This window comes from Glarea lozoyensis, assembly GCF_000409485.1.
Source record: "Glarea lozoyensis ATCC 20868 chromosome Unknown GLAREA12, whole genome shotgun sequence".
NCBI classification, from domain to species: domain Eukaryota; kingdom Fungi; phylum Ascomycota; class Leotiomycetes; order Helotiales; family Helotiaceae; genus Glarea; species Glarea lozoyensis.
Window position 1 is genome coordinate 503,522 of NW_007360986.1, and position 24,354 is coordinate 527,875.

The 24,354-nt window shown below is 45.9% G+C and overlaps 6 protein-coding genes across 6 annotated transcripts; 3 read left to right on the plus strand and 3 right to left on the minus strand.

The window, feature by feature from the left end:
- Positions 1 to 6,202: 6,202 nt before the first annotated feature.
- GLAREA_10610 (MFS general substrate transporter) lies at positions 6,203 to 8,318 on the plus strand (the record flags this gene model as incomplete). Its single annotated transcript, XM_008079711.1, has 4 exons — positions 6,203 to 6,243; positions 6,303 to 6,365; positions 6,417 to 7,228; positions 7,282 to 8,318. The coding sequence occupies 4 exons, from the start codon at positions 6,203 to 6,205 to the stop codon at positions 8,316 to 8,318; spliced, it is 1,953 nt and encodes a 650-aa protein (XP_008077902.1).
- A 416-nt stretch (positions 8,319 to 8,734) lies between these two features.
- GLAREA_10611 (The spindle assembly checkpoint protein mad2) lies at positions 8,735 to 9,451 on the minus strand (the record flags this gene model as incomplete). The annotated part of the gene is made up of 1 exon (XM_008079712.1): positions 8,735 to 9,451. One exon carries the CDS (start codon positions 9,449 to 9,451, stop codon positions 8,735 to 8,737), a length of 717 nt encoding a protein of 238 aa, XP_008077903.1.
- A 391-nt stretch (positions 9,452 to 9,842) lies between these two features.
- GLAREA_10612 (ARM repeat-containing protein) lies at positions 9,843 to 13,179 on the plus strand (the record flags this gene model as incomplete). The annotated part of the gene is made up of 5 exons (XM_008079713.1): positions 9,843 to 10,186; positions 10,251 to 11,943; positions 11,992 to 12,563; positions 12,609 to 12,730; positions 12,776 to 13,179. 5 exons carry the CDS (start codon positions 9,843 to 9,845, stop codon positions 13,177 to 13,179), a joined length of 3,135 nt encoding a protein of 1,044 aa, XP_008077904.1.
- A 977-nt stretch (positions 13,180 to 14,156) lies between these two features.
- Positions 14,157 to 15,809, minus strand: GLAREA_10613 (FAD-binding protein; the record flags this gene model as incomplete). Its single annotated transcript, XM_008079714.1, has 3 exons — positions 14,157 to 15,121; positions 15,177 to 15,380; positions 15,437 to 15,809. The coding sequence occupies 3 exons, from the start codon at positions 15,807 to 15,809 to the stop codon at positions 14,157 to 14,159; spliced, it is 1,542 nt and encodes a 513-aa protein (XP_008077905.1).
- A 2,174-nt stretch (positions 15,810 to 17,983) lies between these two features.
- GLAREA_10614 (heterokaryon incompatibility protein) lies at positions 17,984 to 19,858 on the plus strand (the record flags this gene model as incomplete). Its single annotated transcript, XM_008079715.1, has 1 exon — positions 17,984 to 19,858. One exon carries the CDS (start codon positions 17,984 to 17,986, stop codon positions 19,856 to 19,858), a length of 1,875 nt encoding a protein of 624 aa, XP_008077906.1.
- Positions 19,859 to 20,317: 459 nt separating this feature from the next.
- Positions 20,318 to 23,479, minus strand: GLAREA_10615 (uncharacterized protein; the record flags this gene model as incomplete). The annotated part of the gene is made up of 1 exon (XM_008079716.1): positions 20,318 to 23,479. One exon carries the CDS (start codon positions 23,477 to 23,479, stop codon positions 20,318 to 20,320), a length of 3,162 nt encoding a protein of 1,053 aa, XP_008077907.1.
- Between the last annotated feature and the right edge of the window lie 875 nt (positions 23,480 to 24,354).

The window sequence follows — 24,354 nt, forward strand, 5'->3', positions numbered from 1 at the left end:
CACATTTCCCTCGCCAACCCACAATATCCATACACTCTTCCTATTTAACATTTAATATACTCCTAGTAACATGCAACTACAGAAAAAGACCTATTCCAGATGTCTTCAGTTGTTGACGTTTGACCAAATCATGATTATGCACTGGGTATATCGTCAATCTACCTCATGATATCCTCGGAGAATGTCTGTCTCGTCTCACTAACTGAGCAGGCTGAGCGTCAGGAGTTGTTCTATAAAGGGGTTGTTGTTGCCGAAATTTTTGCTGTTGTCGATTTCATTTGTTCCTGATTTGAAGTGGTAATAGTATTTGCGACTAGTCGTGAAAAGATCAACTCCTCATCTGCTTGCTGAAGGAGCGACCGAAGTTCTTCGAGATGTCACATCTGGTTCGAAGCTGCGAAAAGTTCCACCGAAAATATCAGCTCATTCCGAAAGGCTAATCATGGTTCAAGGACGCCTTCGTCGTACTCGATGTGTTTCGAAACTGGGACGCTTGGTTCCTCTTAATTTATCTCGACAGCTCCAGGTTTCGTGACACAGTGGATATCTGATATTGTCTAGGGGCTGTTCATACCCGCTTTCCCCGTTTTCTAACGCCCACAGTGGGTTTGCTTGAAATAGGTTATGGATATGTTTCGGGGATGTTTTATAGATCTGAAAAGACCACCATATTATGATTGCGTAATTACGTTGCGCGTATAGTAGTTGGCTTGTTCAAGAGGCTTGTTTGAACTATTCCTTTTAGAATGTTATTTGCGCATTGAGTTTCCAAATGCCAATGACAAATGAAGTTTCTAAATTATCCAATTTCGGCTTTATCTCTGAGGTCAATTAACATAAATCTACTTTTTTCCTAAGAACTGGGAAACATTGGTATAAAGCCAAACAGAAACCTCTTTCAAATTCTTTCCATGATCATCTCTCCCACACGTTGCCATGAAACCATCGTTGGTAGAGAAATGTCTGTCACCAAATATAAGGCGGGAATGGCCGTGATTTCCTAGCTTCTCTGGGATGATGGTGGAAAAGGGATACATGTGTGACTTTCGACTATGTCTAGTGACAGATATTTATTAATTCGGGTGTTGTTGTCGATTTTTGTTTTACTACCGAGTTCCATCCTTGTGTTAGGAGGAGAACGTTGGGAGTTATGAATGTATATTAGATACAGACATTTTCTTGAAGATGAATTTGGGTTATGAGTTGAGGTATTGAGAATTAAGTTGGAATTCAGGCTATCAACTAACGGACAGACATGTACCCTCTCATCTGCCGTTTGTTGGGGTTACAATTCGTAAAGAGTGGACATTTAGGATTTTATGAAGAGGTGTGGTTAAACAATTAAGATGCTGTGGACTCATAAAACCTTTGAGCCGTTTTCGAGTAAATTAGACTTGGTGTTTTCATAGATGCTAAAAATTTGTCAGAGCTAGCCCAATGGTAGCCATTCATCATAAGATAAAATGAAGTATCAGTTCATAAAAAGCTTACAAAATTCAAATGTAAAATTCTAAAAGCCAACACTTATGGTTTCTCCAGCATGTCAAGAGAAGAAGGATCACTGGGTCTTAAGGTAGGTAGGATAACGTCGTCTTCTGATGTACTTCACAAATGAAAGTTGGATCTGGTACACTCATGAGATATGAAGGTACTTCCCTTTGTCCTGAAGTAACTAAGTGTATATAGATAATAGATCAACGCCTAGAGATATCGACAGATACATGTCCAGGCATAGGTATCAGCATCAGGTATTTGGGCCTCCAAAGCTCAAATACAAACCCAGATGGGTCGACCCAGAGCTCCTTGACCACGATAATTCAAACAACAGAAAACCCCAGAAACGATTAAACTAAGACCTCTCGTATAAGAAAGATGAAAATCAAGTCTCGTTATCTTGTTCTTAATTCTGACAATTTAATAGGGATCGCTCAGGGTAATCCTCAGGAAGCGAATCCCGCATCACAATATATCAAACGATCGAGCGATTATCTTTTTATCGATCCTGAAAGATGAAGATGATCTAAAGAGAATGGAGAAGGCATTAGCATCACCGCATGCCTGAGCAAAAGCAAGAGTTAGACGACGATACTTCGGAGAATGGAAATCACCAGATAAACAAAGAATTATCACAGTCCGCCAATGTCAAGTGACACAAGCGAATTGGAAGGAATCAATGGGTGGACAAGTCATTGTTATTATCGAAACCGATTTCACTACCGAATCTTGGTTTGTTCAACATAAATCTCTTGTCATCAAACAAAACCATATAAAAAGGTGCATTGTGAAACAAATGATATGAGGTAGAACCCATACCAAGTTTCTGGATCTGTGTTATAATGTGGATTATTCTTCTGATCACGCCTGGTCCAAGACCATTGGGTCACTTCGAGCTATTTCATCCCTTCACGGTGAAAAATGAAATAAATATGTCGATTTTCCTGCTTTTCATTCAATGAGAATAGGCTTCGCTTTATTTTCGAGGAGATAGTAAGGTGAAAAGAATGAGAAGGTTTTGATACATGTTCAGATAGATCGTGAAATTATTATGTAGGGGTAGAATGGTGTTTTACTTATCGATGGCAACTTGGTAAGAGTTACTAGTTACAAGTATAATCTCTGATTGACATGACTAAAGTACAAGTCAACCAGAATACCGTTAAGAACGTAAAAGTTACAGGGAATCTAACTACAACGCCATCTAAATGTTCACCAACAATCCCTCATATGAGCTTTCAGATTCACGTGAACCAGAACATTTTCGAGAGAAGTGCCTTTGTTCGACCAAGTATTGCACTAGTCAAGATAGAAGAAACGAGCATGGAGATGAATCGTGTCATGAGCACCGACGAGAACTCTTTTGACAGAATGATAGAAAATCGACTTGTAGCACAGCTATTATGCCGATGAAATTACGAAGGTCTTGGTGTTGCTGCCGAAATCTAGTTTACTCCCGAACATCACTGCCCCATCTTGCTCTTCAATCAAGAATTTTGAGATGGGTAGATTCTCGAAGAAAAGTTCTCTCATGAACATGACTCCTAGACGAGCTCGAACACTTCTACCCTCATTCCTTCTCTACACATACCTAGCATCAGATGGCTATGACCATCACCTGGCTGGCTGGTCTTCATGTAGCTTCTAGGTCTATTAGTGAATGTCATATTTTTAAGCAGGAGTCGACACGTATCATAGGTAATTGTTCAATGAAGTGGGGAGGTTGAAATTCAGGAGATTTGAAAGTAGATGGCAATAATTTAATTTAGGGCTATGGGAATTTGAGATGGAGTTTGCTCGTGTGCAGGATTGACTGTTTTGTAACTGCTTGAGATCTTGAAGCTCAACACCTTAATTATATTGTTGGTTGAAAGCGCGACAGAGGCTCTTCTAGATGAACTTATTAAAACCTGCATGTGAGGAGATGTGAGTTGATTTGTTTTTCACCAAGAATGTATACACAAAAGCGTATCTGGAGGTCTAAAACACAAGTCAAGCAGATTTCAACAAGATGCGGTGTTTTAGAAAGTCGGTTTTGTTAAAGTGGAATGTTTGTATTATTACATTCCCAAGTCCTTCAAATGATTAAGGGTATTTTATTTTTAGCATGTTGAAAGTATGAAGGATTCCCTACCAGAGATGTCAATTTATAGTCGTGATCTCTTTATCGGATTCAGAGAAAGCTGATCTGAGTTCTCAACACACGTATAGAATGCAATTTAAAACATTTCAATTCATTGAGTCGTATTTCATAATTTACTCAAAGCCTCCCTGGTTTCAATTGAATGTTTTTTGGTGAGTAGTTCAGATCAGGAGACACCATTGTCACGAAACAATGCAAATTGCTGATATTTCATTTGTTTATCGGGCATGCTAATGCTCAGAACAATACGCATTTGTGAAGTCGAAGATTTATCGTTGAGAAATTGGCGTGACATTAATTTTTTGGAATTTGAATTTCGAAAACTTTCAGTGGAATCCAACGCAGCGACCTCTGGAAATCAAGGATTGATTCCCAAGCAGCAGGTGCTGACTTCACTCTAGAAATATGTTTATGTACGTCAAATGTCAGCTGACATTGGTTCCTCGTCGTTCAACAGACTGATTATCAGCATAGACAAGGATTGTGCCGAATGTCCGTACTCCAGAACCGCCGCTTGACGGTCACTGAAGCAGCGATTTCGCATTTGCAATCCACCTAGGAATGTTATCCTTGCGAGAGAATGTCTCTTGATCTCTGCGAATTCGAAGTTTCTCTTGCCTCTGAGTTCCAGAACTCAACCACCAGCACGGAAGCAAAACTCCGTCCACCTTTAGCTCCCGGTCCCGTTGTGATTCGAAAACAGGCCCGAAGCGATTCTCGGTCTGTTGCGCGACACGATTCCAGAGCCGTTCGCGCTTCCGCGTTCCCCCTCCCAACTACTCCCCATTCCAATTTCTTCTGAAACTTTGTGATGTCTCCAGCCAAAGCCTCTATTTCCTAGACTTTAGGCATCCAAATATGTACCTTTGAGCTAAGAAAGTGAAAAAGCCATGAGGCTCTCGCTGGTGCCACTCGGGCAACTCTGAAAGGTGGGGGAAGCGGAGAAAAGCGGGCGGCGGAGAGCAAGCCGAAGCTTGTGAAGGACGGCGTCAGGGGAGGCGGTTGTTGGGGCATGGTTGGTGAGTTTTCCAGTGGATGGAAGCGCGAAAGATTGATCCAGATGCTGGCTTTTTTATGAGGAAATGTACTCTGCAAGTAAGAGTTACGAGAGAGCTCTGTGCGAGTTGTAAACTACTTGAAAAGTAGGCAATCTTGTCGTTTTGGCTCATTAGCCAACGAGTGTTGCAATTGGGAAAACCCCGCGAAGGTATCACAACAGGGTCCCTATGACCTCGGCTTCTGGTTGAGCGTCTTGAAGGTTCTGACGAGTGTTTCCCCGTACTTTGCCCTTCCTATTCAGTCCACCAACTTCAGTTGGTTTTGAGATACTCCCAAGATGCAACTGCTTACAAATAGCACCCCTTGATCAGGAATAATTCGTGATCACAGGCCCAATTTGCTTCAAAATAGTACATCAACCTCCTCGCGATCTCGCCCACCGATGTTCAGAAGGCGTTTTCGCGAAGAAGCCACCGATGGCCAAGCTACAGGCATGGGAAGCCACTACCGTCAGCCACCAGATGGACCAGCACACGAAAATCAGCCTCAAGCAGACCACTTGACAAAGATCTCGACAAGACTAAAGATTTTAGCACAATGTCAGCGGCAAGACTAGAAATCCATCACCAGGGATAATCGACGCTAGTTCTCGAAGCTGTTGGCGCGGAAAAGTCTTTGTAGATCTTGTGGTACGAGATGTGAGATGATAAGCAATAGATTTGCCTTCATTTGTGCGCGATAGGGACGTAGTGTGTTTGTGTGTAGATAGTGATAAGAGAAGAGCTTCGAGAAGGTCTGGTTATGCCTCGCTTAATCGACACAAGGAAAGAGATAAAATAGCATCATCGTTATTGTCTTCATTGACATTATTTTGATTTCATTCCAAGAATCAGCGAAGCGGTTATCCTTTCGCCGAAGTCGACAAACTATGTTCGAGACACTTTGTACGTACCCTGTCAACTAGTGATGTCGCCCAACGAGGGGTTCGCTTTGGTACCATGGGGAAACCTGCTGATTATTGCCCGAAAGGGGGGTTCCCCGTAACGCTTGTGTACGATGGGCCGAAAGGCATAACAAGAACCGGCAAGCAAGCAACCACAAGCAAGTCGAAGCTCTCTTGGATCTCACACCATGGCGGCCACCGTCATTTCACCAAGCCAAGGGTCCACCACACCCAGCATCTTGGCACCTCTCCGGCGTTATAGCGGGGTGTTGGTACATGGTCTTGAGCACGAGACTGAGTTTTTGATGTCGAGAAGGATTCCTAACCAATCCAAAGTCGCTATGGGAGGCGCTATGTGAGAAAAGTTCGATTCTTGTTGCCTGAGCTGGTGTGGAGGATGTGAAAATGTGAGGAAGTGGAGATGTCTAGTGTGGAGGGACTGGGGGAATGCCATGGGAAGCTCCACAATCTCATTCGACCTATGCCCCATGGAGTGTTGATCTCGAGGCCGCCCATGCAGTTGAGTGACGAGCTTATATATTTGACTTCCCCTCATGTATCATTGTTGTGCGACCCAATTCACTTGCGTTTTTCTCAAGCAATTGTTCTCCCTCTCCCCAATCATGGCTGAACAAAAGTCAATAACTGATACCACCGCTCACCGGTAGGTTGTCTCACTACATTGCTGTGATCCTCGAGTTTCATTTACTGATTTCATGATAGCGACGACAAAGAGAGAGGTCTCTCAACCGGCCACATCAGTCTCAATGAGAACCTAGGCGCGAAGTAAGTTCATGTCATTAGCGACCAATATATCCCTTGCTAATTCTGCCTCAGAATTCGCAATCCTCTCGCAGGAATTTCCAGAGAGCTTCTCCTACAAAATGTCACAGCATTCACCAAGGAGAAAGGTCTCGAAGAATACACAGCTCTTTTCCGAAAAGGCGCTCTCGTAGCCCAGGACCCGGGGAACTATGAGGACATCACAGGAGAGGAAGCATTGACGCCCGAAGAGGTCGAAGTGCTTCGCGATGAGGTCCTACACAAATGGCGCCATCCCATGGCGTTATATCTCACCATCTTCACATGTTCGATAGGTGCTGCCGTTCAGGGTTGGGATCAGACCGGTTCGAACGGCGCCAATCTTTCTTTCCCAAATGTTTTCGGAATTGGATCTACATCTACCAAGGATACATTACTTGTTGGTCTCGTCAACTCTGCACCTTATATCGGATCTGCTTTCGTTGGGTGTTGGGTATCTGACCCTATTAATTACTATGTCGGACGCCGTGGTGCCATTTTCATCGCTGCCGTCTTCTGTTTTCTCCCGGTTTTCGGATCTGCTCTATCGCAAAGTTGGCAACAACTATTTGTCTGCCGTCTGCTCCTTGGATTCGGAATGGGAGCTAAAGGCTCTACCATCCCAATTTACGCTGCTGAGAATTCCCCTGCTGCGATCCGTGGAGCGCTGGTCATGTCGTGGCAGCTGTGGACCGCATTCGGTATTTTCTTGGGAACCTGCGCCAACTTGGCAATGGTAAATGTAGGAAAGTATGCTTGGAGATATCAGCTAGGTTCAGCCTTTATCCCAGCTGTTCCACTGTTGCTTTTCATTTATCTCTGCCCTGAATCTCCTAGATGGTGCATGAGTAAGTCCTCTCCAGCTCCGAATTGTCCAGAGCGAATGCTGATTATCAAACAGAGAAGAACCGATATCCACAAGCTCTCCGGTCTCTCATCAAGCTGCGAAACAACCCACTTCAAGCTGCTCGTGATATGTACTATATCCACGCACAACTAGAAGTCGAGTACGAAATTATCGGAAACAGTAACTACTTTACCCGTTTCGCTCAGCTCTTTACCATTCCTCGAGTCCGTCGTGCAACACTCGCATCATTCACTGTCATGATCGCTCAACAGATGTGTGGAATCAACATCATTGCATTCTACTCATCCACCATCTTTAAGAACTCTGGATTTACCGACTTCCAAGCTCTTTTTGCATCTTTCGGCTTCGGACTTATTAACTTCCTTTTCGCCTTCCCTGCAATCTGGACAATCGATACTTTCGGACGTCGTGCTCTCCTACTTTTCACGTTCCCTAACATGGCTTGGTCACTTCTCGCGGCTGGTCTTTGCGCTCTTATTCCAGTCGAAAACAAAGCTCATCTCGGTCTTGTCGCCCTTTTTGTATACATCTTCGCTATGTTCTATAGTCCGGGAGAAGGTCCGGTCCCCTTCACTTACAGTGCCGAAGTCTTCCCTCTTTCCCACCGAGAGGTAGGAATGGGATGGGCAGTCGCTACCTGTCTGTTCTGGGCTACTATTTTGACCATGTTCTTGCCTCTCATGCTTGAAGCCATGGGCACCACTGGAGTATTCTGTTTCTACGCCGGTACCAACATCGTCGCTCTCGTTATGATCTTCCTCTGGGTTCCAGAAACTAAACAGAGAACACTTGAGGAGCTGGATTATATCTTTGCGGTACCAACGAGGGTTCACATGCGTTATCAAATCACTGAAGCTCTTCCATGGTGGTTCAACCGCTGGATTTTGAGGAAGAAAGGGGCCGTCCTCAGACCTTTGTACCAGTTTGATACATCAAGCGATCAAGACCGCATTGAGGCTCTTTATGCTGCCGATAAAGCTCGTGCTGATAAGAAGACCGCTGCTGGTTCTGATAGCCAAATTGAGAACACGCGCGGTAGTAGTGAGGAGATCACCCAGGAGAAGTTGTAAAGCTCGGTGAAGGACATGGTGTGCCGAGTGGTGGGATTGTAGTATAATGGCTGTGTGATTGGGTCGCGTTTATATACCACATTTCTTTTGATCTGATATACCACTTGTTTGGGTCTTGTGGATAGATAGATAGATCTCTTCTGGGGCTTCCGGAAGAGTTATAGAATAATCTTCATCCTTGATGTTTCATAGTTACGTTAAACAGGGTGATTGTCCCAGATTGACAACGACTCTCAATTACCATCCTGTTTCTCCGTTCCGGTTTGATCGTGTCCTTTGGATATCCTCTTTACGCTCTCTGTGTCGTGACCTGGGTTGATGACTCTAAAGAGGGCTTAGGAGAATTCGACATTGAATGCGGAGAATTGGTCAACTCATTTTCCGCAAAAAACTGGTCTCAATTTTGGCGGAGGTTGTCATGAAACAGAGCTGTCTTCGTATTTTGCAATCCCTTCCTCGACCCAAGTTTCCAGTATAAAATCTCCTGCCTCCACGAGCCTAACGGGCGTACTCTTTACGCCTCCCAAGTCCTTTCCAATTGTTGCACTTCCACCACCATCCCCAGTTTGGAGTCCGGGTTCTGTAGGTATCCAAGGTTGTGGATGTCCGATGGGCGGATCAGCCTCGTCCCTCAACTCCACCGCCATCGTGTATGTGCAATTATCTGGCAACTTCCCCAGCTTCCGCCCAGTATGTTCTAATTTGCCAATCGTAGCTCTCAATTGCTCCTCAACGTCCACAATATTGCTCATGCCCCGATTTGCGCCTTCAAACTCTGTGTATTTTTCCTTCTCGTCCACCACTGGAAAGCGACTTATATCGAAGAGGTATCGTTCTAGAACTTCGAGACTGGATGAGTATATGACGATGACGACTCGACTGACGGAATTAGATGCGAGGAGTGGTGTAAGGGATGCAATGGAGCTGTTAATCCACGCACAGACGGCCGGGTGACGGTTTTGATGGACGGGAAAGTTATAGGCTCGAGCTGTGAGGAATGTGGATGCTGGATATAGCTCGCGAGTGTACAGGATTGTATGAATAGCGACTGTAAGGAAATCTGCCAACGTGCGGTGCAGAGCGAGACTGGTGTTGAGAATTGGTGGGGGTGGAGGGGCAGATGTTGAAGCCATTCTTCATCATGCCCACCGTACTATTTGCTCCTTATTTTGAATCCTTTTGTAACTCAAGCGCGAGGATCGTATCGGATTAGATTCAAGACTTTGCCCAAAGAATCTCGAAGTCGAACCTGCAAGCAAGTTGTAAATGTTGTGTTCACGGTCACGAATCATCCAAGCGCGACGCGAATATTCCAGACCCTGCAGCAACATTCGCGTCTTTCCCACAACTGACCCATATGGACATCTGACTCGACACAACAATATCTCAAACACCAACTCCAACTCCAAATCACTCAGTATATAGTCTCTTGCACATCACAATAACATTGCGAACACCAAATACCTCTCCATCAACCATCTGCGGAGCCAGACGGCTGCTCTCCAAACCCGTTATCCACCGAACATGGCTCAACCAAGCATGGAGGACCAGCTTCTGGTCATCCTCTCCGATACACTTTCCAGCTCGAGTGGACCAAGAAAACTTGCCGAAGTCCAATTGAAACAAGCAGAGGTCCAGACTGCTTTCCCAGGAAGTTTGGCGACTATTGGATGCCACGCCAATATAGCTATCGAGGTTCGGCAAGCCGCCCTGTTATCTCTGCGAACGTTCGTAGACAAGAACTGGAGCGGCTACGACGAAAATGGTCCGACTATTACCATTGAAGAAGGCGTCAAGGAACAATTACGACACAGCATGTTGGAGTTGGCTACAAGTAATGCGGACAGAAAGTTGACAAAAGCCGCGAGGTGAGCTACCCTTGCTTCGTTTTGGTACGGCTTTGAAAGCTTGCGCTAATAGCTGGAATGATAGCCACGTTGTGAGCAAGATTGCGAACGTCGATTTCCCAGAGCACTGGCCAAACCTTCTGCCGACCATATTGCAGGTGATTTCCACCGCTGATGACACCCAAACACATGGAGCCTTGAAGGTGCTTTCAGACCTTGTAGAAGAATCATTGAGCGAGGACCAGTTCTTTGCTGTTGCTCGGGATATAACCAGCGTGGTTTATGCAGTGGCCGTCAATGAAAACCGCAAGTTCTCTCTGCGAGCTTTGGCGGTCTCCGTCTTCCGCAGCACATTTGATATTATGGACATGGTGAAGGATGAACACGGACAGGAAGTGACAGGATTCGCGGATGAGGTTATCAAAGCATGGTCTCCCTTCTTTATGGAGACCATGCAGAAGAGGTTGCCTGCCAAGCCAAAGAGCGAGGATGAGGGATACGAAAGCTCTACTGCTGACAGAGCCAATACATGGAAAGGCTTAATCACTTTGAAGCTTCAGGTAGTGAAGACTCTCGCAAAGGTCCGAACAGTTTTCCGTCAAATACTTCTGCCACAAAGCCCAGCTCTGTTTACTGCAACCTGGGAAGAACTGTCATCACTTCAACAAACATACCAGGAAATGTTCATCGAAAATGATGAGCAGGGGAAACTTGAAGACGCCGATGGTATGCCTTACACTCTAGATCTGCTGGTGTTAGAGGATCTTGATTTCTTATCCTCTTTTCTGAAAGCTCCTCCAGTCAGGGAAGAGCTCGAGAGACAGATACAGAGTAACTCTAGCGTCGCAGCAACGCCCTGGGTCATGGATATTATGAAATTGGCTGGAGGCTTTGCGCAAATTGGCAAAGAAGAAGAAGACCTATGGGATATTGATGTCAACCTCTATCTAGCAGAGGAGAGTACTGTTACGGCCAACTACACTCCCCGAACGGCTTGTGGTGACCTACTAATAAAGCTGGGTGAATGGCTCAATCAAGGTGCTCTAGAGGGTTTGTTGGCGTATACTCGGGATCTATTTTCATCAGAAACCATTAGCTGGAGAGTTCGAGAGTCAGCGCTATACCTCCTGACCCCGCTTATGGTAGATTTTCTCGATATGACCAAGCCTGTCACACCAGAAGTCGCGAGTGGATTTCTACAACTGGCAGAGTACGCTATAATCAGTCCTAATAATCCGCTTCTAAGAGCTAGAGGCTATCTTGTAGCTGCACTGCTAGTACAATATCTTCCAGATGTTTCCCTTGGACTTCTGGACCGAACCATTAAGGGTGTCAATGGAGACGAGTCTGAAGTCGTCAAAGTTGCGTGCATACGGGGACTCCAAGGTTTCATGAAAGCACGTACCGTTCCTCCGGGTCATCAGGTACCTATCGTTGCAGCCATATCCGATTACCTTTATGGAAAAGATCTAACAGAGTTTGACGATGCAAACGACTTACTAGTGACTTTGGTCGAGTCATTACGCGATGCCATCTCATTGGATCCATTTATCGCGATCTCCAGCGAAAGCACACCTTTGGATCTTCTTTTCGTTCTTGCAAAGCATGGTGCTGCGGATTTCCAGCTGACAATGCTCGTAACGGAAGCCTTTGAGGAAATCGCAGAGGCTCTTGCTCCAAGCAATGAAGCTTACAATGCATTATGCGACAAGGTCATACCATCACTCACTAGCGCCTTTGATATAGGTGGTATGACAGGTGATGACCCTCTTGTCGAAGTACGCGTTCCGCAATTTACCTTGATCCAACCACTAACAACTGTTCAGCTCGCCGCGGAACTCCTTGCTATCCTCACCCAGAAAGGATCCGAACCTCTGCCACCTAAATACGTCGCTCGAGCCCTACCGAAGCTTAACCGTTTACTAATGTTAACCACCGAGGGAGCAGTTCTTCGCCCTGGTGTCGAGGCCATCAAGTACATGTTGATGCATGATCACCAGCAAGTGTTTGAATGGCATGACGAAGAGAATCGGTCAGGTTTGGAAGTCTCTTTGATTATCATTGACAAGTTACTGGGTCCTAATATCGAGGATAACGCCGCATCAGAGGTTGGTGGACTCGCCGCTGAGCTTGTCGAGAAGGCGGGTCAAGAGCGTCTTGGTCCATACCTGGAATCTCTATTGAGAGCAGTTGCCTCGAGACTGGCAACCGCCGAAGCTGCACCCTTCATTCAGTCGTTGATTCTGGTATTCGCACGGCTGTCACTCGTTGGAGCCCAGGATGTCGTTGAATTCCTATCACGGATCGATATTAATGGCCAAAATGGTCTACAAGTAGTCCTAAGCAAGTGGACAGAGCACTCTGTAAACTTTGCAGGCTATGATGAAATCAGACAAAAGTAAGTTCTATTTTACTCGACCAAAGGTATATCTAACTTTTCTAGCGTCATTGCTTTGTCAAAAGTATACAGCTTGAACGATCCCCGGGTAGCTCAAACCATGGTGAAAGGTGATCTGATCATTCCAACTAGTAATAGAATCATGACCAGATCGCAAGCTAAACTGAGTAAGTCTGCCACTTAGCTACACTTCCTTACTAACAACAAGCCAGATCCAGATCAATACACCATTATTCCTGCTCCTCTTAAAATCATCAAAGTCCTCATCGAAGAACTTCTATCAGCGTCAGGTCACCAAACTGCAGCTCAGATTGCTAGTCAAGCCGCCGAATTTGCGGATGAAGACAATGATAATGATGATTGGGAAGATGTGCCAAGTAACATTCTGGACCTCGGCCTCGGGACTACGAAAGCAGATCTCATGGCTTATGCTAATGAGGGTACGGCTAGTTTTATGCGACAGAAAGATGATGAGACGCAAGCTTATCTGGTAGAATTCTTCCTGAATGCCACGAGAGAGAATGTTGCTGGGTTTAATGAAGTATACGCATTGTTGACTGATGAGGAGAAGGGAAAGTTAAATGAATGTGCTGGGGGTGCTGGACAGACTCAATGAGCTGTCATCTCACATTTTTGCATGACGATTCACAATATTGCTTTTTTTGCATTCTGGATGCTGGGTTGGATTAATTGTTTGTCGATAGAAGGTTTTGGGTTGCGTATATATGAGATTACGGTCGTTATTTCTTGGGGAGGAACTGCGGAGGTTCGTTATTCTTCTAAGAGCGTGGTGAGTGTCGGGACGTCGAAATCATGGCAAGAGCTGCGTGTGATCTTCTGATGAGAGGAGAAGAAAAGTTTTACGTCTTTATGAATTAAGAATGATACCATTATTTTCTATCCCTTTACTAGTATACCCCTATCAACAACTAGTCATTGGCTTGGTACAACCACATTTCATCAAGCACTCCTACACTTTCTAGGGGTATTCTCATTTAAGTTTCCTCTGCTGCGAAGGGCTTCACATGCTACGATCTGTGGGTGAAAATACTCAGTGTACCGTTATATATTAAGTTCAAGGCTGACATTCGAAGGACAGAAACGAGCACCCCGGTTTTTCACTTTGAGAGCATCGGTTGCCTGTCGATGTATTCAGGTAGGTGCCCCAATTATTCCTTTTCCCTTCCTTTTCTAATTTCATGGATGCAGGTTGACTAGTGATAGTATGGAATCCATCTAGCCCCCGCTCGTGGTGGACAAATTAACTAGCAGTCCACATACTATATTTATTCTACTAGGTTAACGAAATGTCACATATTTCGTTTATCGTTTTTAGTAAATATGGTGGCTCGGAATTAGATTTAGGTGAGTTAATAATTAAAAATTATTATTTACTCTTCGCTATGGAGGTAACAGAAGATACAGGAGTTTCTGTCACTTATTTGTCCTCTGCGAGCCCACCCTCTCCTCGCAATTGGCTTCATCAAATCATCTGCTTTCGAATCTACAGATATCGTTGGCGTTCGAAATGCAGGACCACCATCATTATCCGCTGGAAGCCCAAGTATACCACTAACAACCCAAAATATAATTTTACTCCTCGTCCAAAGCCAAGGAATTGCCCACCGCTTGCGGATTCCAAAACAAAAATTTCGGATCAAAATCCCTCTTCAGCTCCAACAGCCTATTGTACGTGTCTGCCCCATAATACAGCCTAGCAGCAGTCGTCGCATCCAGCTGTGGATCAATGTAATTCAAGTATGCCGAGAAATCACCATCAGGCTGCGCATTCTCAACCGCGGCGTTAAGCCCTTCCACGAGAGCGATGGTATCAGGATCGAAAGGCGGCAGCCCATTAGTTGTATCACCGAAATTCTCGAATACCCACATAGCATCTCGACGAGCAAACGCCGTTGAATTCGACGATGGGATGTTGAGGGCTGATCCGGGACCGCCGTAGAGGTTTATCACGCTTCGGAACGGTTCTCCTTGATGTGCAAGGACATAAGACCAGAAACTTCGGATGGCGGCCGTAGTTAAAGGATGCGCGTTTTTCGTCATGAGCGATTTGACGTAGAATGTAGATTTTACGTTGTATTCATGGCCGAGTGGCTGCTGTAAGGGTAATCCAAGCTGGCCGGCGACTGCAGCGAGTCCTTCGAGCCAGCCTATCGTTTGAACGATTCGTGTATTGTACCTAAAGCCCGACAGGATGGCTGGTAGGACGGTGTTGTTGAATGCAACAGCGTTGCAACCGATACATGAGCCGGCAATGAAGAACGATCCCCGGCCGTCTGTGTTGAAACCGAATGTCATGTTCGGTGTAATGAGCGGTGATGTAAGAATGAGGTTTTGAACATTCTCAAAGCCTGATATGACGGTTTCGATATCTGTCAATGAAGCAGATAAGTTCGAGGTGAAGAAGATTGTTGATGGTGGTGCGGGCTGGGTTTGTACATAAAGGTAGGTAGCGATGCCGAAGCTTTCTCCTGCGCCTCTCATGGCCCAGAATAGGTCAGGATAGCTAGTAGATGAAGTGTGGACTTGTGTACCATTTGCTGATCAATTATCAATGCCAGATCCAAGTGATTTCGAAGAGGGAATAGGACGTACCAAGAACAACATCCAGGCCTACAATGGTGTCAAGACTATATCCCCAGTATCTAGCAGAAAATCCCCACCCGCCGTGTAATGCGTGTCCAGCGATACCAACACCTGGGCAAACACCATGCGGAATTGCCCGTTGTCCTTGATTGTATAGGTGGGTTGCCACATTACCAAGTCTCTGTCCAGCGCCAATCTTGGCGATGAAAGTAGCTAGATCTCTGCATTAGTTCTAACAAGCAGCTACGTGTCTTGTTGAAGCTACTTACATCGATCAACCTCCACCAGATCGAACTTTTCCATATCAACAATCAAACTGCCATCCCTTCCGCCGCTAGAATAACTCGCGTAAGAATGCCCGCCCCCTTTTGGCTGCACCTTAAGCTTTGCTGCCGCCGCACAAATCACTGACGCACTGACGTCCTGAGCTGTTTCTGGAATCGTGATCACGGCTGGCTCGTAAACCAAGCGTAGATTATGAGGAGTTGTGTAACTTGTCCAGTTGGGGGAGTTGCCAATGATGAAGGGTACTTTGTGGAATTTTAGACATTTGGTAACATCTTTGCTAGGTCCCGCCTCAACGGAAGAAGTGAAAGCCAGAGAGCTGATGAGCAGGCTCAATTGGTGGATGGAGAAATGCATTGGGGAAAATTGGTAGAAGATGGATGACTTGATGAATGCTGCATGCACAAAAGAGACTTGGTAGGAGTAAAAGCTCATGGATATATAGGGGATATTGTCATAAGTATATTATTTTGCCTCATATTGGCACGGAGAGTTCGAAAGTTCCTAACTCCGTTGACATGTCAGATTAGCTGGGCGAGATGTGAGAAGCTGAAGTGTAGACTAACGTTTACATGCTGATAGTGGAAAGCCAAGTAAAATGTGTCTTATTTCCGTTCGGGTGATGTTATGTTGTTTTGCACCAGTCCATTGCAAGTCCGACGGGACATCTCCTTGCGGTAGAATAAAGGTACTCTGCCTAACACACTATAATTACGCTATTTGTTCAAGTAAATACACAATATTTTGTCTATTGTAATGGGTAATATACTTACTGCGAATAGAGTGTTAAAAAGTTCTTTTTTGAACACAGCTATACTTGAATAGTGTCCCATCAGTCTTGTAATACGCTGGTGGTGTATGATCTCGCTTAGGTAGCTTTATGTGCCTACTCCTCCTGTTCTCGCTCTATTTTCATGTCTGTTGGCTCCATAAAATCAGTACTATAAAGCAGATATGCTCATTTCGGAGACCTATTCGAGCTCTTTTACTGGTCGGATTCCCGTAGAATTTGAAAACCCAGCACCACGAGCCTCAAAACCCTCATTAGTTGTTAACCGTCGAAACCGTGTTATGCCATTCGCTGAATAAGTAGAGCGAACGGACTTAAAATTATAATGAGTAGCTCTGAAATTACACCCATGGTTGGCTGACGTATACATTGGCCAAGCTGTCAGATTGTAACTGCTTGCAAGGCTGACTTACACGGGTTAAGATAACCTTACCTCATCGTCGTGCGCATGATGGACACGTAATATCGGTAAAAGGACTTTTAGAACACCGATTAAGGTTAGATATGAAAGAATAAAACCAGATGCTGAATGACTCATAATGAGTCCTACAAGTCAGCACGGTCTGATCCATTTCGAAGGGTTTATCAGGCGGCTCGGCGGTTCACTTGGCATTTTTGGAGCGAGGTATAGTGCCGGGCAGTGGAGGTCTGGCTCAAAAGTGGAGTCCGCGAAAACAGCTAATAGAATTGTTTCAAAGACTAATGATTCGCTATATTTCTCACTATTTATTAGAGCTTAGGAGGCCGAATGCCGAGATAGCTTTTTTTCTTTATAAAGGAATATTGACCCTTTTAAGGCTTTCTTGACAAGAAATCACTTTTATTGTGACGCCCGTAAGATACAGTAAGTGAATAGCTGGTATAACGTGTTTACTAAGATTCTAAGTTAAAGAGTAAAGTAGTAGCTTTCCTGGAAGGAACCAAGGAGGCTAGTCACGTGCGCGGAGCGGGACACCGATATGCCGGCTTGGCGACTCCAACCACGTCGTGACATTTATTCAACTATTTTAAGATATTATAAAATATTAAAAAATCTTTTGTAATCTTATCTATTAAGGAGAAAATGATCGTGTTCTTAGTACTATCAATATTACTTTACCCCTATTTTCGTGTTCTTCGGATAATAGTTTACACGGCACCATTCTGTGGTCCCGATTAGGCTGTCACATGGGCACAACCTGTTTTCGCCTTGCCTGACATACTTTTACAACATCACAACTAATTACACCTCAATACAGCCTGCATAAGACGATTATTTGTTTCACCGTATAAGCGCTCACAGTGAAACGATACTGATTTCGGCACTTTGACTATTCGTCATTTCTTCTGTTTTCCATTCGTCGAGTTGAGTCGACGGTGACAACGCCGAATTGCTCCACTCCTCCAGCCTTTCTTGCCATATTTGCTGATTTCTTTACGACGGATGTTGGGGGCGTTCAAAGAACGGCGCCAACCTGCCAGTGCTGGTCTGTCTCAGGATACGCGCCGAAGTGACTCACGGAAGGGTCTATTGACAAATGTATTGCAGTTGCAGTAGTGACCGGTAACCTCTCGAATTGGAAGTGAATACAACTAGTTCCACAACGAGCGCTGACCGATCATTATGTCCTAATGAGTTTGACTTAGCTCTCAGCTTCGTCGTGCAACTCCTTTGTTGCAAAGCGTCAACGGTGCAATATTTTCAGTGGTTGATCTCACGTTCCGGTATCGTCAAAATTCATACCCAATCTGATAATTTGAAATGGATTATAAGTCACTTGACGCAGATCGGAAGGAATTCCGACTTCTTAGGCTACGATCGCGTTCTTATCAGCCTCCTCCATCGCAAGAAGAATCTGAGCTCAAAGGCATCAATGTGTTTTGTGAGCTGGAGCACGCATTCCGAGGAGATTGCGACTCATATACCGCTCTCTCATACGCGTGGGGCGACATGAACATCAATAATTTACAGCCAGTTTTTGTTAGTGGTGCAATCATCAAGGTGAGCTTCAATCTTGGAGCTGCTCTCAGAGAATTGCGTAATGAACAGAACGATCTGCTGCTATGGGTTGATCAAATCTGTATTGACCAGAACAATATCGCAGAAAGGGAAGAGCAGGTACAGCAAATGCAGGAAATATATACCATGTCGGCTCGAGTAGTCGCTTGGATAGGACCAGCTGCCGATGACAGCGACATGATTATTGCACATTTGACCTCGATAGGAGAGAGAGCTGAAAAGGTATGGAACATGCATTTGTTCGGGAGAGTTTATGAGGCCGCTATACAGCACGCGTTTATGGAGGTGCTTCCTATTCTCGCTGACCGTAAAGCTCTTGGAATAATGTCCAAGGCATCTACAAAATTCCTACAGCGGGAATACTGGAAAAGACTTTGGATTATACAGGAGTTTGCCGTGGCTCCCAGGGTTGATGTACTATGTGGCGGACAACTTATCCGCGATACTACACTCACAACAGCTCTCAACTGCATCCTAAGTGTGATTTACTACCTTGAAGATCACGGGGTGAAAGGAACTGGACACAATCTTGCGACCTCTGGCCATACGATTATCGAAGCTTACATGCCTATTCTCTCAGCCTCTAAATTCGTCAGAGAGGTAACATCACGGCGCAGCGACTATCGGAAATCAAAATTCATTAGTAGAGAAAACACTCTGTTCCATAACGTCGTTTCCACATCCGTGACGAGAGATAATACTGGTAATCATGAATGCACAGATCCCAGAGATCGTATCTTTGCAGTTCTAGGGCTCGCATTGGACGCTGTCTGTTTCGATAAATTCCCGGATTACAGAAGTAGTGTCGAAAACGTTTATACAGAGCTAGCTATGAAGCTGTTGAAAAATGGGCCTATTGATATACTTGCCTACTGCGTCCGTACCGAGCCAAGATCAATGCAGTCTTGGGTCCCGGACTGGCGTATGGCGGGATTGGAGCCAAATTCATATAGCCCATGGAGAAATAACTTGGCATTTTTAGCATCTGGACGCAAGAAGTTTGAAGGAGATGTGAATTTTATAACTGGCCGCATGCTCTCCATCAAGACGGCGGTTGTTGATACCGTGATGGCATTCGGAGATGTCTGGAGTCCTGACCGGCGCGGGAAATTGGACCCGGAAGCCACACTCAGATATCTTTCTGAGATCCGAGGGTTTTGTGCTCAGTCTGAACGGACTAAATCGGATGAAGTAGATTCCAACACCTCTAAGATTGCTATTGCAAATTTTGAACGAGCGGGCCATTCAGAGTATTCTCTGGATTTCGAATTGAAAAGCTACCAGCAAGTCCGAACTACGTTCACGGGTGGAGGAGACCATACTACTGATTCCAGCAATGGTGTTCGGTTTGATAATTTCACTAGATATTGCAATTTGATGAGACGGCTCCGACCGTGTCGACCTTTCATATCAGCTACGGGATATGTTGGCCTCGCACCACCACACGTGGAAACTGGAGACAAGGTGGTTGTATTCCTAGGTGGTTTGGTACCATATATCATTCATCCAAGTGGTCCTGATACACATACACTAGTGGGTGAAGCATACGTTCATGGTGTTATGTTTGGGGAACACATGGAGGGCAATCCTAAGATTGAGACGCTCATACTGGAGTAATGAGCAGCACGCCAGCGCTATGTCCACTTGGAAATTTCAACAGCATATGCAGGCGTCAAGATTACAACGAAGATTCGGGAACTGAATTGATTGATCTCATAACAGAATTCGATATTTGCGAGAAGGAGAAAATTTTCATTTGAGCTTTACGTTGAGATTTGATTTCATTTCGTCGGCTTGCCTTGGTGGTATTCCTCGCTATTTGGGCTGTATTGTCACTCTGGATGAATTTTGGGAATATGTAAGTTGAATTTTTAATTTATAGAATATAAATATTTGTTTATTTTTGTTTAGGTTATAGTTAAAAAGCCAAAGAGCTAGTGGCCCTTCGGCGCGGAAGAGTGGAGATGATTTCTCTTGCTTTGGGTCAGAATGTAGCGAGTTGCATGTTAGAGAGGGAGCGAGGGTTTGGGATCCAACGGTTGTTTATTGAGCTGTAGTCAAGGTATCTCATACTGCTCAATTGCCAAACCCCAGCATCCCCATCCTTTCCAATTGCGCTCTACCCTCCCCAGCATCATCCCTCACAAGCGTATGGCAACACTTGCAGACGTACAACCCACTCTCCAAACCTTCCTCCTGCTTATTACACCATAAGCACATCTCCTTTCCGCCTCTCGCCCTCCAAGCCATCATTCTTCCTAGCACGCTATTTAGATGCTTCCATCCATTCTGCATATGCTTATTACATATCCAGCCCTCCTGCATCGTATTCACGCATAGGCAGGTATCCGTCCATTGCGAATTTTCCCTTAAGCTACCGGCGCAGGAGGTGCATAGGAATGAACGGTTGCGCTGCGAGAAGGTGAAGAAATGCTCAAGTGAGGCACCATCCTGGGCGCCTGTCTTGCAGTAGACGCAGGTGCTGAAGCGCGTAGTATGTGCGAAGGTGTCACAGTCCTTGGATGGAAGTCCCATACACGGTTGCTCTGCGTCGTCTTGTGAGACCTTCCCTTCCACTTTGTCGAAGAAAAGAAGGCCTTCGCCACACTTGTAGGAGTCATTGGGTGCTTCTTTTATGTCGCCTGGCTGTGGTGGGGCTAGAAGTCTGTAGTTTGGCAGGACCTCCTCTGGAGACCATCGTTCGTTGCCGACGAGGAACTGCATCTGGTTGAAGCCGTGGTAGTTGGCGGTTGTCAGCTGTGCGAGGGGGTCGGCGTTGTTTTGAGGGTTTGTGGGGATAGTTGGAACGCCTGCGGCGTTGAGGACGGGCATGTCCTCGGTTAAGTGTTCTGCGTTCAGTGGGTGGAGGGAGCTGATGGGGTTAGATACCCGGGAGGTTGACTCAGGGGCAGAGTTGTCGTTGAGGCCGTAGACAGACGCTGCGTTGATGGCTTCTTGCTCTGGACGCTGAGGGAGTTCGTATTGACCGTTCCAGCCGTTTCCTGGTGGTGCGGATTGGGCTTGCAGTTGGTTTAGAGCTGTTAGAAAGGTGTATGGTTGATCTTGCTCTGTCCCTGGTTGAAGAGTTCGTGCTGGTGCGTAGGAAGAGACCTGCTCATCCGGCTCGCGCGGTGGTTCGAAAACTAAAGGTGTTTGTGACTGCTCGGAAAGTTGTGCTAACGCTTGGGCTGCCAGCTCTTCATCTGCTTGCAGTTGGGAAGATGGATAACCTTGGTCTTGCTGGAAGTTTGCGAGATTAGGATCAATGAACTCATTGATATCGAAGTCCGGAAACTCAACGGGTATCGGAGGAGGCGGTGGAGTGGCAATCCTACGAGGACTAGGAGATCTCGCCCGATGTCTCTCTTCCACGCAGTCGGCATCATTACCTTCGTCTTCTTGGTATTGGAGTCGATTTCCAAAGTCTTCAGCAGTCGTCCGAAGACCATACCGATTCGTCTCTGGGGATCTGCTGCGCCTTCCTCTTCTTGTCGAAGCAGGCTCGCGTCTATCTCTATACTGTCGATACTCGTCGTCTTCAGACTCTTCATCGACCGTCGATTGTCTTGTTTTCCGATCTCTGAACTGCCTAGGCGGAGGAACTGGGCTAGAACTTCCCATCGCAGCAGCCCTCTCCCGAGCCCTGGGGGTATCATAAGGGCCTCTGGTCTTTGCTCGTTCTTTGGGCTCTTTCTTCTTCTGGCTCGGTTTCGACCACATCGTCTCCTCATCCTCATCGTCGTCGTCCCTTCTTTCCGGCGCAACGACCTCTACTCCATTTTTCTTCAAGGTCTTCTCCTTCCACATATACTTTCCCATCGGTCGAATGCGTCCAGGATCTTCGCCTCTATCCGCCATCGGCTCACCAGCCGCATACGGCGCACCGCGATACCTGACACCAGACATCATACGGAAGCATTTATGACCTCCCTCCCTGCAAAAGTTGCACGCTTTGCGCGGGTTCTCCTCTAACGAGCAAGTTTTCTTGAACCGGTTGCAAGTGAGGCATCTGACCCGACCGGCATCTCTCGCCGTCTGCTCAAACTCATAGTGATAAAGTCCATCGTCACTATCCTCAGCCGGATCCGGAGTAGGCTCTCGATCAAAGCCGTTTCTCGCTTGCCAGGCTCTGGTTCGCTCGAGCAACTGACGTTCAATTTCCCTGTTTGCTTCTTGTCGCGCCTTTTTCGCAGCTCGCCAGGCGGTGGTATACTCTTTGTCGTAGAGATTGCCTAATTCGTTTATGAGATTCGCATGGTTGTTCTCGCTCATATTCACATAAGCTCTGCGTGCATCCGCGGGACGTTCTTTGTTCCGAGTCACCACGTCTTCGGCTCGAGGTAGCAAGGGCTTTGTCTTAATCCCGAGAAGTTGGCGGGCTTTGAGACAGCGGGCTTGCCAGTGCATTGTTCCCTCTCCGACTCGTCGTGGGTGATCGTCATATGCTAGTCTCGGGTCGTCGTCGCCTTCAATGACCCTTGGATCATGTTGCGGGATTGTGGAGACAGCAGGTGTGGTTACTTGCCGAAGTGTACTCTCCCGCATGGCTCTGTAGCGCTCGTTCCTCGCTTGTTGCCTTTGAGACTCTGTCTGTGGGACGACGGATGTTGAGGCTCGTAAGAGCGCTTCACGTTCTGCTCGAGAGTATGCTTTTTCTGTACGAGGTGATGTGCTTCTAACCCCATGTGCTTTTGCAGGTGGTCCTCTCTCAAAGCCTCGACTAGCATGAGTGTTTGCAGTCCACTCATACTCTCTGGTAGGTGGTCCTGTCTCAAAGCCTCGACTAGCAGGCACATTCATACTCGATCTATACTCTCTAGGCCGTGGCTCAAACTCTCTGCTAGCCAACATATCATCTTCTCTAGTCGTCGGCCTATATACCGGCGTCCCAAAACCATTCTCAATCTGTGTCATTAGCCGCCGAAGAGCACCTCGAGTTGAAGTCCTCACCACATTCTGATTGTGCGGTATAACCCTATACCCCGACTCCCCTTGCCGATATTCACGGGTAAACCCATGATTTTCAATTGGAGGTGAGGGAGGTCGTCCTAGGTATCGACGGCCAGCTTGAGGTGGTGGTCTTAACGTGGGAGGGCCTTCATTCGATGGATTTTGGGAGTTCGAAGGCCCAGGCTGTCCATCACTCCTCTGATTCTGATTCGTATTCTGAGTCCTTCGAGAATAAGGATGGTACCGCCCAGATCTTTCAGGTCTTTGATTTGGTGGTTGATTGTCCATATTGTCAGGGGCTCGCTTAATCCGATCAAGTCTTTCTCCTTTCCTTTCGAGTTGTCAACTTAATTCACCGAAAGTCTCGTGAATTAACAAAAGTCCAAGAGATGTGTGAGTTGTGTTGTGAGGCAAAGACTTTTCCTTTATCTGAAAGGAAGGTGTCTTTGTGTTGAATGTCGTGTGGCGAAAGAGAATGTGAAAGGAAAAAGAAGAAGGAGTGACGGATGCGGTTGAGGAAATTTATAGTGGGTGTGGTGAGGACAATGAGAATTGGGTTAGAACAAGACTGGTTGTTCTGATGGTGATCGGGGAGGTATTTTTGGGTGATGTGAGGGTGAGTCGGGGGGTGATTTTGGGACGGGAAGATGAATTATTGAGGGCTGCCTTATTGTTTCAGGCTTTGACTGGATACTTGAAAGTGTTAGAATGGCTTAGGATACTAATCTATCACCTTTAGAAATTGGACGGTGAGGTCGGATTTCAATCCCAAGAACTCATTAAAACTGGCACAAATTAACACTACAGATTCCTTTATCCCACCAGCCCAAGAATTATCATCTCAGTCGAACTCCATCAAGATTCCCACCTCTTCCTGAAACTTACAACCAGAGAGACTTTGATTCTTCACACATCAATTCTAAGGCTTCCAAATATCGATAACTTTCAAGTTCACCAGTCATTAGGGGCTTAAGCGAGGAATCAGACATTAGACATCCTTCAACGACCCACTCGGTCGAGGTGTAGGCTTAGGTTACGATCGGGTTAAGATGTTAATGTGAATTATGTGTAGGTAAACTATATATGTGCGTCATAATGGTATTGTATGTGTTAAGAGGGATGTTAGGAGTACCTGGATGGCTTGGTGAATTATTGATTGTTGC